The sequence below is a fragment of the Lutra lutra genome, chromosome 14 (assembly GCF_902655055.1).
Source record: "Lutra lutra chromosome 14, mLutLut1.2, whole genome shotgun sequence".
Classification (NCBI taxonomy): Eukaryota; Metazoa; Chordata; class Mammalia; order Carnivora; family Mustelidae; genus Lutra; species Lutra lutra.
Genome location: NC_062291.1, coordinates 57,037,152 through 57,051,809, shown reverse-complemented (window position 1 = coordinate 57,051,809; position 14,658 = coordinate 57,037,152). Strand labels below are relative to the sequence as shown.

The 14,658-nt window shown below is 40.8% G+C and overlaps 1 protein-coding gene across 4 annotated transcripts in view; it reads left to right on the top strand.

Annotated features, from left to right (window-relative positions):
• The window catches only part of BLNK (B cell linker), a 74,481-nt gene that overhangs the window by 13,049 nt on the left and 46,774 nt on the right, over positions 1 to 14,658 (top strand). For all 4 annotated transcript variants that reach the window (XM_047702144.1, XM_047702146.1, XM_047702145.1 and 1 more), the window contains exon 2: positions 11,637 to 11,702. In XM_047702144.1, the coding sequence (XP_047558100.1) occupies positions 11,637 to 11,702 (66 nt within the window). The remainder of the gene's footprint in view (positions 1 to 11,636; positions 11,703 to 14,658) is intronic.

Below are 14,658 nucleotides of genomic sequence, written 5' to 3'. Positions count from 1 at the left end.
GATGGAATGAGAACAATTGTGGGTTCATAGCATTGGGTTAATTAGGTCTAAAAATGACTGGTTGCATCCAAATTGTGAAGCCTTTTGAATGCCAAGCAAATGAGTTCATATTTCATCATGCGGGAAATGGGGAGACCTTGAAGTGGGGCATCGTGGGGCACCATGATGAATAAGGGCAATGTAAGAAAATGCATTTAGAGAAAGGGAGAAATGGAAGGAGACCAGTGGGGCAGCCACGGTCATCATCATTGCCACAGGATCACAGTGGCTATGACCACAGGGGCAGGCATGAAGAGACAGAGACAGATAAGGTCATCTGAGGTGAACTGACACAACTGATGATGGGAGATGAACAGTCAGACAGAAACAGAGGGTCCCAAAAAAGCCCAGAGGTTTCAAGCCTGAGGACCCAAGGGTACTAGATTATAAATTCGGTTGTCTTCTTATTCCCTTCCTTGTTTTCTTATTCTCTTCCTTATCAGAAGCCTTCAACTTTTTATAATATGCTTGTGTTGAAATTTTAACAGCAAAAATAAAATGTACTATAGAAACGATGAGTAGCATCCTAAAAAGAAATTCTGAGTCAACGATAGATCATTTAAACAGCTTAGAAAGGAGAAAGTCAGACAAAGGACCAGCAGATCTGATGATGATGGTTATGTTTTTAAAAATTCATTCATTGTGTACAGTAGTTAAGAGAGCAGATGTTTTCTTCTCTTCTGTATGTATATCAAGAACAATGTTAGGGAGATTGCTACTCCAGAATGATCTTAGGAACATATATTTTGGAGGTACTGGCCAGTTGTGAGGAGAACACAGATTTCTAAGGTACCAGACCAAGTAGACGTAGCTAATTCACAGGAAAGAGCCAGCCATCAGTGGAGTGCCAGGAGCTCCCAATGAGTGAGTAACTCTGAGCCAAGAGAAAAGGGCAGGATTATTCATCCCCGAGACCCAAGGAGCTTCTGCAGGCTCTTGAGGAGGGTGTGGCCTGGTGCAAGCTGGGGTTTAGGAACAGGAGCTGAGAAGGGCCCTGACAAGCCCTCACACACAGAGGCCCAGCCCCACTGATACTGAAAACATAAAACTCCATACCATCCTTGGTTAAGATTTGGAGAGGAAGAAGAAGGAAGGATTTATCTGCTGTTTTTGTTTGCAAAGAGTCTCTTTCGTCGGAGACCCTCCTTTAATCCATTCCCCAATCCAGATTAAGCAAGGATTTTCCTCTGATGAACACAGCTTTGCCTTCCACCTTTCCTGGAGAGATGGAAGGGCAAAACCCCTCTAAAGCCCGCCTTTCACTATTCTCTGTGACTGCATTAAGGAGCTAAAAGGAAGGCAAGATGTTTTCTGATCCTTTTATTTTTTTTTTCTACTAAATTTCAAAAAACATACTTCTTGGGGATAGTACCATCTTTTAAGTCATCTCCTGTGTTTAATAAAAATTTTGGGGAAGGTATAGTTTTTGGTGATTTGGCCAAACTATCCATGTGCAGCTGCCTTCCCAGTGGTCCTTTGGTGCTGATGGAGCCTTGCGTCCAGTCCACCAGTCTACCCTTCCTGCATCTGTTCTGTCCCTCCACATCCTGGGGCTGCTCTCAGCCTGCAGACACCTTTCTGAAGGGCGGTCAGCATCTATAAATTCCTCTCCTCATGCTGTCTTAGCTGGTGGGTCTTCCCTGCACAATCTACAAATGGTAACACTGCCAGTGGTTCTCGACCTTGGCCACACATCAGAATCACCTGAGAGCCAACGGTGTGGCAGGGGGTGGGGGGGGGTAGGTTTAGGTATGAGGAGTATTAAAAGCACGCTAAGTGACTCTAATGTGTAGCCAAAATCAAAATGCCCTCCTCCTCCTCCTCATCCTCCAAGAAGAAGATGTATAGACACTGCGCATTGATGTAATCTCTGACCTTCAATTCAAAAAATACTCAGTGAAAAAGGCTGGGCTGTTTGTGTTCAGCTCCTAGAGCTGGAGTCCCCACTCTGATGCCAGGTTGCCAGGGAACAGAAGGCAGACAGATAGAAAGTATCTCTGTGTCAGATTTGTATTGATCTGAGCATCCACAAAGGTAAAAACCTGGTCGTCAGCACCCATGGCTCATTCTTTCTGCTCTCTCTCCCTATCAAGAGCAGATATCACACCACTGACTAAAACTCCTATTTGCCAGTATGGTAGTTTCCTGGGGAGAGAAAGTGTCTGTGTAAGCCTTCAGCATCCCTTTATGGAGTAAAGATATTTCAGGCAAAGAGTGAGGTGGGAGGTTGGGGGCGGGGTGGGGGGGGGAATTTCTCTTGTACTCTTTGCAATTAAGCCTGGCCTAGAAGCAGATAAACCCACTTTACTTCTTTTAATAAAGTTTCTCAGCCTTCTGTGTGCATGAGAATCACCAGTCCCTAGAAGTTTGTAAAATGCAGATTGCTGGGCCCACCCGGGATTTTTATTTCATTGAGATGGTTGAGGGTCCAGCAATCTGAATTTTTGTTTTTAATTTAATTTAATTTAATTTTTTGGCAAGCACAGTACTTTTACTTGTACTAAACTTAGTGTTGATTAAAATGCTCTCTTCTTACCCTTGAATACAGCGAGTATATGGAAGCATTTGTTAGTACTAAAGGCAGCCTAAGAACCCAAAATAATTCATTTTTTTGCAAAGGTATTTTTGGAGGTTAGAGATCAAAATGCCACCCATGTCAGGGCACATAAATACCCTGTTTCATGCAGAACTGTGATTAGTGGGTGAGTCTCACATGTTGGTACCAATCAGCCATGCCAGGCTGGGGGGTGTTATCAGCCAACCCTTCCCGCCACCACCCATAACCCTCCCCCCCAAAACCCACAAAACAACAACAATAACAGACACCCCATAACCAAACCCAATCCTGGAGCACCTTCGGGCCTTGAGATCAACCCCAGTGGGAAGGCTCCCCCTTCCCCTGTAGTGCACATCACTGAAAGGAGTTTTGTTCCTGGTCTAAACCAGTCCCCGGGGTCTTCTGCAAGAGAGCTGCTACAATGAACTGAAAAGGCCCCGTGAACTGAAATGGCCTGCGTGGGCAAGCACTTTACATTCATTATCTATTCTCTTCACAGCAACTCTGAGAGGTAAATATCTTCATTTATAGGTGCTAGTGTAGGGTAGTCTTCAGGCCATCCTCTAGAAAACAACTGTTTCAGAAAGTGACCTGGCTTTGAAAGAACAGGCAGGAAGTGGAGAGGGACTCTCTCCTGCCCCTTGGGCTCAACCCCCTAATCCAAGGCCCCCAGAAACAAGGCCTCCAGCAGATCTTCTTGATCCACACTCTTGATTCTTGTCTGCTCAGGTCAGGTCTGGTCTTCTCTCTCCCCTCCCTCAAGTATAGGCGTCCTGACATTTCACTGGTCCCTGTCATACCCACCCAGATTGGAGTTTCGGCTCATTAAAAGCCCGTCTGTTTGCAGGGGGAGGAAAGGTACAGGTAAAGACAGGGTGACTAAGCAGACAAAGCCTCAAGATCATGCTCACTTACGAAAATGTTTGAGATACAAGTGGAAAATGCAGATTACGAAATGCCACGTATGATCTTAATTATGTAAAATCTATACCTACTATACATGTGTAGCAAAACATTGGAAGGCTGTTCAATTAAATGTTAATAGCAGAGGTTGGAATTAAGAGTGACATTTTAAGTATTATTTCCAAAGTTTAATACAATGAACACCTGTGACATGTAGCCACCATGATAGTATCATATAAAAATAGTTTCACTGCCCTGAAAATCCCCTGTTCCACCTATTCATCTTTCCCTTCCTCCTCCCCAACTCATGACAGCAACTGATCTTTCTACTGTTTCCATAGTTTTGCGTTTTCCAGATTCCAGTTGGAATCATACAATATGTAGTCCTTTCAGCCTTTCAGGATTGATTGTACTTAGCATATATTACATTTTTTTATCAGAAATGAAGTTACAAAATTAAAAACTCTACAACCCGGGTAACCAGCTACTACTTACTTACCTGGGACTCCAAACAAAGGTCACATTCCTTTTCGCCATTCAAAATACAGTAACCCTATCCCACTTTTACTGGATTTCCTGCCACTGGCATTCTGGGAGTCCCCGGGCTGCTTACACATCTCACACTGCCCCATCCTGGCTCTTGCTTGTCTCCAGATCCGTGAACCCATATTCCTGGAGCCATTTCCCTTAACTCCTCCCATCACTTCCCCATCCCCCCAGCTGTGGTGCAGCTGGCATCCTCCAGCCTCCATGTAGATTTCTAAGGCTCTTTCCACCTTTGGCCACGGACCCTTTCCTCATTTCCGCACAAACCCAACAGACTAACTAACATGTAGTAAGTCTCTGCTGAAATTTGGGGAATAACAGAAGGAAGCACAACACAGAGAATGATTTATATTTGTTACTAGACAAGGATTCGCTCAGCATCCTGGATCTATCTTAAGTCTTCCAAGCTTTGCTCCAGCCATAGACCATTCCAAGAGCCAGCCCACCTCTAGACTGTAGAAATCCTTCTAGAGGTCGACCTGTGGAGGGCCAACAACCAGAAGGCCCCAGGAAGATGGGAAACATCCAGGTAGCAAAGTCCAAGTCCTCGCCCACCACCTGTTCATCTTCCTCATTCCTGTCCTAGAGAAGTCTTTTCAGGCTGAGTGACAGCCCATTTCCCACAGAGAGGGATATGGTCATGTCTTTGTCCCAACGTCACCAAATGTCCTGACCATGGTAGCTCTGCACCAAGCAGGTCCAGTCCCTTTTTCCATTGTTTGCAAAAGGAGGGGGGTCATGTTCACCCTTCACCCCCCCCCCACCCTTCAATCGTCACTCTGCTGCTGTCCCGCAGACTGTGGCTCAAGAAAGCACATGAGTCTAAAATGAATAAAAATATACAGGCAGAGGATAGTCTAAATCCACATGGAGGAAACTCAAGAGACCCACAAAGTAGGGACAGCCCAGGAAAACCAACGCCCCAGTGAGGGTTGTTGAACTGACCGCATCAGCTTCACTGTCTGGAACTTGCACTGGGATTCTGGAGGACTTGAGTTTTCCCAAAGCATCAATTTGCTTAACTCAGGTGCAACTGAAAGGCCCACAGCACAAAAAGGCGTGGAGGCGTGGAGGGTGGTCTCCTGACCGGTGAAGTCTGCCCCCATGCAAATCGTTGGAAATGCAAATTATCCGACCCACTCTGGACCTACCCAATCAGAACATCTGGGGGTGGGGCCCACCTTCTGCCTTTCAATAGCCCTTGGGCAGATGCAGTTGAAGGTGAGAAGGGCCTTCTTTGAAGGCAAAGAGTTGCTGGTTACTTTCAAACAACTATTTGTCCAACTCAGAACACGAGAGATCTAAATCTTTTAAGATCCAGGCTTAGCCTGGGGCATGGTACTTTAGGGTGTTGTTAAAAGCTAAGTTTGTTGACATTAATTCAAAGCTTCCAAAAAAAATTTAAATCCGTGACAAAGGAGTGAATGTATAATTTTATTTGGTTTCTATGAGTAATAATAATTACAATTATTTGTGTGATCTGCTCACCATTTTAAAATGCTAAAGTGACATGCTGCTTAAAAATATGTATTAAGGTCTTTTTTCCCCCCAAGGTTTTATTTAAATTCAAGTTAGTTCTAGTTTAAGGGGTAGAATTTACTGATTCATCAGTTGCATATAAAACTCAGTGCTCCTCCCATCAACTGTCCTCCTTAATCCCCAACATCCAGTTACCCCATCTCCCATCCACCTCCCCTCCAGCAACCCTCAGTTTGTTTCCTATAGTTTAAAGTCTCTTATGATTTGCCTCCCTTATTTTATTCTTCCTTCCCTTCTCTTATGTTCTTCTGCTTTGTTTCTTAATTCCATGTGTGAGTGAAATTATATGGTGTCTTTCTCTGACCAGCTTATTTCACTTAGCATAATACCCTCTAGTTCCATTCTCATCATTGCAAATGGCAAGATTTCATTCTTTTAGATGGCTGAGTAATATTCCATTGTATATATATACCATATCTTCTTTATTCATTCATCTGTTTATGGACATCGGGCTCTTTCCATAGTTGGCTATTGTAGACATTGCTGCTAGTAATCATTGGGGTGCATATATATCCCTTTGAATTACTATGTTTATATCCTCTGGATAAATACCTAATGTGCGGTTGCTGGGTCATAGAGTAGCTCTATTTTTAACTTTTTGAGAAACCTCCATATTGTCTTCCACAGTGGCTGTACCAGCTCTATTCCCACCAACAATGTAACGAGGGTTCCCTTTTTCCCACATCCTCAACAACATTTGATGTTTCCCTGAGATGTTAATTTTAGCCATTCTGTCTGGTGTGAGGTGATATCTCATTGTGATTGTGATTTTGATTTGTATTTCTCTGATAATGAGTGATGTTGAGCATTTTTTCATGTGTCTGTTGGCCATTTGTATGTTTTCTTTGGAAAAATGTGTGTTCATGTCTTCTGCTCATTTCTTGACTGGATTATTTATTTTGGGAGTCTTGAGTTTGATAAATTCTTTATAGATTTCAGATATTAGTCCTTTATCTGATATGTCATTTGCAAATACCTTCTCCCATTCCATGAGTTGCCTATTAGTTTTGTTGATTATTTCCTTTGCTGTGCAGAAGCTTTTTATCTTGATGAAGTCCCAATAGTTCATTTTTGCTTTTGTTTCTCTTGCCTTTGGAGATGTGTCTAGTAAGAAGTTGCTGTGGCCGAGGTCAAAGTGGTTGCTGCCTGTGTTCTCGAAGATTTTGTTGATTACTGTCTCACATTTAGGTCTTTCATCCATTGTGCTTTATTTTTTGGTATGATGTGAGAAAGTGGTCCAGTTTCATTCTTCTACATATGGCTGTCCAGTATCCCAACACTGTTTGTTGAAAAGACTGTCTTTTTTCCATTGGATATTCTTTCCTGTTTTGTTGAAGATTAGTTATTCCTATAGTTATGGGTCATTTATGGTTCTATGTGTCTGTTTTTTTGCTAGTACCATACCATCTTGATGATTACAGCTTTGGTCATACATCTTGGAGTCCAGAATTGTGATGCCTCCTGCTTTGCTTTGCTTTTCAATTTTCCTTTGGCTATTCAGGGCCTTTCTGGTTCCATACAAACTTTAGAATTGTTTGTTCTAGCTCTGTGAAAGATGCTGATGGTATTTCAGTAGGGATTGCCAGATTAGTATTTTCTTAAAATATATATTAGATAAGTTTTGTTCTTCATTTATTTTGTTACATGAACATGGCTGTGTCTTCAACAATTTAAAAATTAAGTTGTGATCCTATATCCTTCTGCCATCCATGGAAGGATATCTCTTAAAGGACTATTCAAAAAGAAGCTGCTTATGCATATTTTCACCTACACCTGACGTACCACAGTGAGACAGCTGGTATTTAAATCTGGGAACAGTCCAGCTGTATATTCCTTTCACATATGCTTTATGTTGTAGTAGCGCAAAAAAGTGCTCCAAAGTGGGACAGTTGATGCGCAGAGAGGAGGAAAGCTGTGCATTACACAGCATCTGAATAGTTGATAAAATGAAATGAAAGTATCATTACATCTTGGTTTGGGGGATACTGTGTTTTTCAGGTGACAGAAGCTGGATGGCTATAACTGAGCAGTCCATGGGCATAAAGAATTTGTGTGAACGAGAGGCAGAGGGAAAAGAAAATTGTGCATACAAAGGGTATAGTTTATGAACCATTCCACAATGTGCCATAATTACATATTATAATTATAATTATTTTAATAACCTATAATGGAAAGAAATTAGAAAGGCCAGAAGCATCAAATACAAAAGTTGAGCAAAATTACATCAGGCTCTTGCAACAGTTTACATCTGTTATCTCCACTTGCAGCAAAACTGCTTATACAGATCAGCCCCGGGCTCCTCCTTACTCTGTGTCTGGTTCTTGACAGACTTCAGAGGGCATCCTTTATGCTGGCTCATTTTGTCCTTGAACCTGGTTAAGGATTAATTCAGCCTGAAGGTGTTCTGTTCAGTTACAGTCAGCTTACAGCCAGAGTCGCTGTCTGCTCTGCACTGGAAATTATTAAATTGCCTCCCAGTCAAACCATTCCAACTCCTCTCTCTCAATCTCTCCTTCTCTCCATGCCCAGCCCTCTTTTCCATTTTCCCTCATTCCTCTGTCTCAGAGATTCCCTAGAGTTCTACAGGAAAAGGAGATAGGAGTTGGCCCTAGGATATATGTGAACAAACTGTAGAATCCTGTGGCGTTCTGAGGCAACTCAGAGGTCCAGCTCTAGGGAGCCTCCGTGTGTCTCAAATGGGCAGGTGGTCCCCCTTCTCCCTCATCCATTCTTTCCCCTCTGCTACTGAGCCTGGGGCTTTGCTGAGTTCTCCCAGGAATGGAATTAGTGAGCACAGCCTACCTAAATGGGGATACAAAATGTGGTCTCATTTCCTTTGTTATCCAAATGACCATTTGGCATGGACCTCTTCCCACATCCCAACCCGGGCCCCTCAGTGGGTCCCCCAGTTTTGTAGGCAATGCCCCAAGATGCAGCCTAAAGTTGTCCTGAAAGAAATTTCTCTTATCCTCTACCCAACCCTCCAGCCTGTCTTCCCTTTGCACTTTGCTCCTCCAAGTCAATGGAACACACCTTTCCCCACAGCCTGGCTGAGGCCATGGTGCAATGACCAACCGGATACCACTGAACATTCGGGGGGCAATGGAGAGGAATTCTCTCATGGCAAATGGCTAGTGATGGTGGCGGTTAGGTCTCTACTTAGAGCTGGAACCCAGACCCAGCCTCGGGTTCCAGCCAACATGCCACTCTTGTATCCCTCCCCACCTGCCCACCAATGAATATCCCTCAGGTTTGTCTGTGCTCTCAAGATTAGCTCCTGTCATTTGACCTGGAAGGGGTGGGAGCTCCCCAGAATCCCCAGGGCAAGTTCCCATTCTCTATTTGAGAATCTTGCTTTTCCCAAAATGGTTGAGGGTAGGAGGGACGATCCCTACACAGTAAATCTCACCCCACCCCTTGGTGCCCAACAGCTCTCAGTAAACAACTGCAGTGGATCATCAGCCTTGATGGGTCTTAAATTAACACTTAGCAGCGGACACCAGGCAGAGCTCCTCCAGCAAGCTTCCGCTCATGCTCTAAACTGCTCTACCCACACTGCAGAGCTTCGCAACAAACGCGTCCTAAATCCATGCAGAGCCAGAGAATATTCCTCCAGATTCCCCCCAGTCAGCAGGGTTTCATAGACCTCCACCAAGCTTAATTGTGCCCAATCTTCATATTACCTGAAACACGATGCCTAGCTCCCAGACTTAGAGAAATCTGTGATCAGGTTTATGGGAAATCACAATTTTCTCCAAGAACAATGGCTATGTGCAAAATTTACATTTTGTTAACTATAAGGCCCAGTCAAATTTCTTCAGAATAAAGGAAAGACTTGCCTGAAAAGTGACTTCAACTGTCTTACTCTTTGAGGACAGAACTGTGTGAAATTATATATACATAATTTATGCATATATATAAATAAGAAATATATATTTTATATATTTATATACATCATTATTTATATACAATATAAAATATAAACATATATATTTTGCACATATTGTAGAACATATTTTTACATGTAAATATATTTAAATATAAGTAATATATTTATATGTTTTTTAAAGTCAGAAAGTTATTATGAAGGAAAAAAAACATGGCCCTATACTCTGACCCTGTTAACATTTTTCTCTACATATGTATATAAAACAGATAATAGAAATTATATCTGTACAAGCTATGAACATTGAAATAATATAGAAAAATCTTCATTATAAGAAGAAAGTCTCTTTTTTACAAAACGGAAGCCCCCATCCCCAGTCGAGCCTCCTGCTTTCACTCCACAGATGATACACGCCCAGCTCTGAGGACATGTAGAGGCTGAAATCTATTCCTTGACTGTTTGCCAGGCTGTGTGCCCCGCCACTGTGCAGGTGTCCACCCAGAAGAAAGGGGTACTTTTTCCTAATTCATATGAGAATGCTCTGTTGCCTTTGAAAACAGTTTTTGAATAACTGCTTGCATATCTCTCTCAAAAGCTACACGAGTACTGGCTTATAGGAATATATGTGTCCTTTCTCATCCCACAGAAAAAATATGTGGTACACACATTGTTCTGAACTTCACTTCCTTTCTTCCTTTTTTTCTTTTTTCTCCTTCATTTTTTTTTCTTAAACTTAATATGTGCTGGAGATGTTTATGTGTCAGCAATGCAGGTGTGTGTTTCTTTTTTTTTCTTTTTTTTTTTAAGGGTCTATGGCATTCCATTGTATGGCTTTATCAGTCTGTGTAACTAGTTCCCTTTTAGTGATTGATGGACATTTAGGTTGTTTCCAGGTTTTTTAGTGGGGAGGCAGGAAGGTTATTATGCAAAATGCTTATATGTACATAATGGTATGGTTTTATGACCATATTTATAATGGCAAGTTCCTAGCAGCAGAATTTCTGAGTCAAAAGTCATGGAGGTTTTAAAATTTAATAGATATTGATTGTAACAATGTGCATTCCCAAGAATATATGTATTTTTGTACCCCCATCTACCCAGGGTATTATCAAGTTATGTTCTGCCAGTCTGATGAGCCAAACATATCGCATTGTTGTTTCAATTTAGATTTCTTTAGATTTAAGTAATGTTAAATATCTTTTTATTAATCTGTTAGCCACTCACACTTTTCTGTTAGCCATGTGTTTTCATCTTTTGCCCATTTCCTATTGAATTATTAATAATATTTTGCGGAGTCATAAGATTTGTCAATCAGAACATGAGTCATTATTATTATTGTGTTGCAAATATTTCTTCCAGCACGTCATTTATCTTTTGATTTTGTGCATATTATTTTTTGTTCTACAGGGTTTCCAAATGTACGTGCAGTCAGATTCATTAATAATTTTCTTTATGGCTTCTGTGTATGTACAACTTTTTTGTGACAGTTTTTCCAGATTCTACCTAGTAAAGTTAACAACAAAAAAATCTTAGACCTGATTTCAGCCTACGTGTCCAAGGTCACTCCATCTTGCAATGTGAATGGTCTAAGGACACTCAGTGGTGAACAGTGAGGTTTATCAGAGGGCTTTGCCTCATGTGTGTCCTCAGAATGGACAGATCTGAAAGTCAAAATGTCTCTTCAGAGCCTGAGCCTGGCCCAGACATCCAATAGACAGGGACAGGGATAGGGATAGGGATATGCCCAATGACCACGTTCCTTATAGAATACTTACCCTCAGACAAACCATAAGTTGCTCTTAATCTCACAAAAAAACTGAGGGTTGCTGGGGGGAGGAGAGGTATGGAGAGGGTGGCTGGGTTATGGACATTGGGGAGGGTATGTCCTATGGTGAGTGCTGTGAAATGTGTAAGACTGATGATTCAGAGACCTGTACCCCTGGGGCAAATAATACATTACATGTTAATAAAAATAATTAATAAAAAAAAAGAATACTTTCCCTTTACTCAAGTAGCAAACAGCCAATTTGATTAAATATAATACAATTCCCACTGTTTGGGGGGTTTATTATAGGTCTTTAGCTCTCTTTTTGTATTCAAGGATAGAAGACTTTTTTTAAATTGACCTACTTATTAGTATTTTATGTTTAATTTTGTTTCTTGCAGGCAGCTTCAAAAGATGGTCCACGATATCAAGAACAATGAAGGTGGAATAATGAACAAAATCAAAAAGTAAGTTAAACTCCATAGCACTATATAAGCACTCATTTATATAAATTACACCTTATTCCAGCCTGTGCTAGGTGGAAGAGAACAAAGTTCTCTGTTACCCAAGTGAGGAGTTGCAACCTCTTTAGCATGTAACCCTTTCTTACTCATGGCAAGAGTCCATGGTGGTAAGATCCATCTTCAGGAAACATGGCAAATGAATGGGGTGATCCTCAGGGAACTTTGCTTTTCCCTCTCACTGCAGTAAAAGTGAGCTCTCCCCCTCAAAGTGCCAGCAAATGTCAACAAAGACGTTTCTAGAAACAGGACAATCAGCTTCTATAACTATTTAGTTAAAGTCCACTAGGACATGCTTGGAGAAATCCAAAAGAGAAGTTCTAAGAACACAATCCTAGCATTTTTAGGATGCCATACCTGTTTTCCATATTTCAACTTTTTGCTTTTTATTTATTTATTTATTTTTAAAGATTTTATTTATTTATTTGACAGACAGAGATCACAAGTAGACAGAGAGGCAGGCAGAGAGAGAGAGGGAAGCAGGCTCCCTGCTGAGCAGAGAGCCCGATGTGGGACTCGATCCCAGGACCCTGAGATCATGACCTGAGCCGAAGGCAGCGGCTTAACCCACTGAGCCACCCAGGCGCCCAACTTTTTGCTTTTTAAATTATAGCCTTAAAATTGTGTTTTCAGTTGGCACTTAGAGAGGAAAAGCTAGAATTTCAAATCTTCCTGCACATCAAAAACTCTTAAGCTTTTTTTTTAAAAAAAAAAATTGTGCATACCTGTATTTGCCACTCAAAATCTACGTTAAGAGGAAAGAGGAAATAGTATCCCATTAAGCTTTTAAGTTCTTTTATTTAGAAAATGAAAGTAGTAGTAGATTTACCAGGAAAAAAAATCAAACAGTTCAGAATTGCATGAAGTAAAAATCTCCCACTTCTCCACATCCCCACCTCAACCAGCTCCAGGGAAACAAACATTGTCATGAGTGAGTCTGATATATATATCTGTATGTATGTGATACAGTACATGCCTGTACACACATACATTTTCATCATGAATGGCGTCACACTTCATAAACCATTCTACCAACTTGATTTTGCTTAGTGGTTTTACTTAATGCTAGATCATGGACATCTTTGTTTGATAGTATGTAAAAATAAGGCATATTCCATTTTGAGCAGCTGATTAATAGTCTGCTATAAATATATTATCATTCATTTAACCAGCTATGCATCGGTGAACACTTTTTAAAGGGAAGGAGATGTGGGAGTTTAAACTGGCATATTCTTGGGGGAGCAATTTGATAAGATCACTAAAAATTTTGTGGCCATTTCTTTCAGCTTAACTGTCATAAGTAACGTTTCAATAAATAATTTTTACAAATTTTGAGTGTACCAGAAAGCTAAATTCCTAAAATGAAATTTAGAAATGGAAGAATTTGTGCCCTTGAAATTTTTATTGATATTACCAAATTGCTTGCCAAAAATTTTGTACCATTAATAGTGTATAAAATTTCATTTTCCTATGCCTTCGGAACAAAGTGTCTTCATTCTTTTTGGTCTTTGTTAAACTTGAAAGTAAGAAATCATGTTTTATGGTTTTTTAGACTATAAAATGCAAATGAGTCTCAATATGTATAAGTCATTATCATAAAATAGTTAAAATGGTCTTCTGCTTGTGGGGCATCTACTAGAGGAAAATTTGTCCTCATGTTCTGTCCTGTGGTGGAGAGAGGTGTGTGATTATTCTCATTTAATATTTCTGACACATGCAAAATCTCATTGAAATGAGGGAACCCTGCTAGTCATTGTTTTAATGGCTAGGGATTCTAGATTAATTATCCCACAGTTGCCAGTTTTACAATACACCAGTTTTCTCAATAATATGAAGCCACTATGTAAAATGTCTCTCTCTTACCTGGTCAGGCATACTCACAGTAGCCATGGAGCTCAAAGTTTTCAGACAGTTCCTATATCAGTTTGCTCATTGTTCCCAAAATACATTTTGACTTGAAAAACCATGTTTCCTCTCAGCTTGGAAAATATGGCTGCCATAGTCGTTACCCTGGGTGAAGTCAGTGGGCCTTTGGTTCTGAGTGACCTGCTGTTAACGCTCTTGCTTGTTGCCAGGCAACAGGTGCTACCTTGAAAGGAGGAAGCACGGTTGAACACACTGGTTTCCTAACAGAAGACCATGACAGAGTTGTCGCTGGTCCATGGCCAAATGAGAAAATAAGGACCTTGAAGCGTTAGGGGTTGACATGCAGCTGCCGGCTGCTAAGTAAGACCCAAACCACAGCTTTTATTCCTCGTTGGTGTTCAGTGACCACCAGCCCCTTCCTGAGTCTGTTCTTTATCCCGAGATGGTAACATTTTGGGTATTAAAATACCTTTTCTTTCTCTTATGAAATAGTGGCAATAATGGGTAATGGATGGTTCGTGCTTTTTGAAATTTTACTGGTCCAAGTACAGACCCGGCACCATGATTCCTTATTTGTTTTTGTGCTTTTTCCCCCCCTATAACACTGTGGCTAATCTTTCTATCTGGACCTCATCAGAAGTCTAATGATAATATCTCCCCAGCTCACGCTGGCTTGCTGTGAGAATTGAATGAAATAATCGACCTAAGAACCTTTGGGGAAACAAAAAGCAAAATTTCTATGCAAATATAAATATTGTTATTTTTGTAACATTACAATTCTCATTTGTCAGGCTGATTTTTCGTAATCAGACATGAATTTCTATACTGCTTTTTTTTCCCACAAGAAATGAAATATGTTTTGCATGGTTAACCTACTCCCTTCTTCTAAAAAAGGATGTGATGTTTTAGTAAATAAAGGCTACTGGATATAGGTTTTATTTATATATACTTTAAATTTCATTAAGCAAATCATTCTTAAATAAAATGGGCTACTATTATTAAGAATAATAATTTACTGGAAAACTTAGCCATTTCA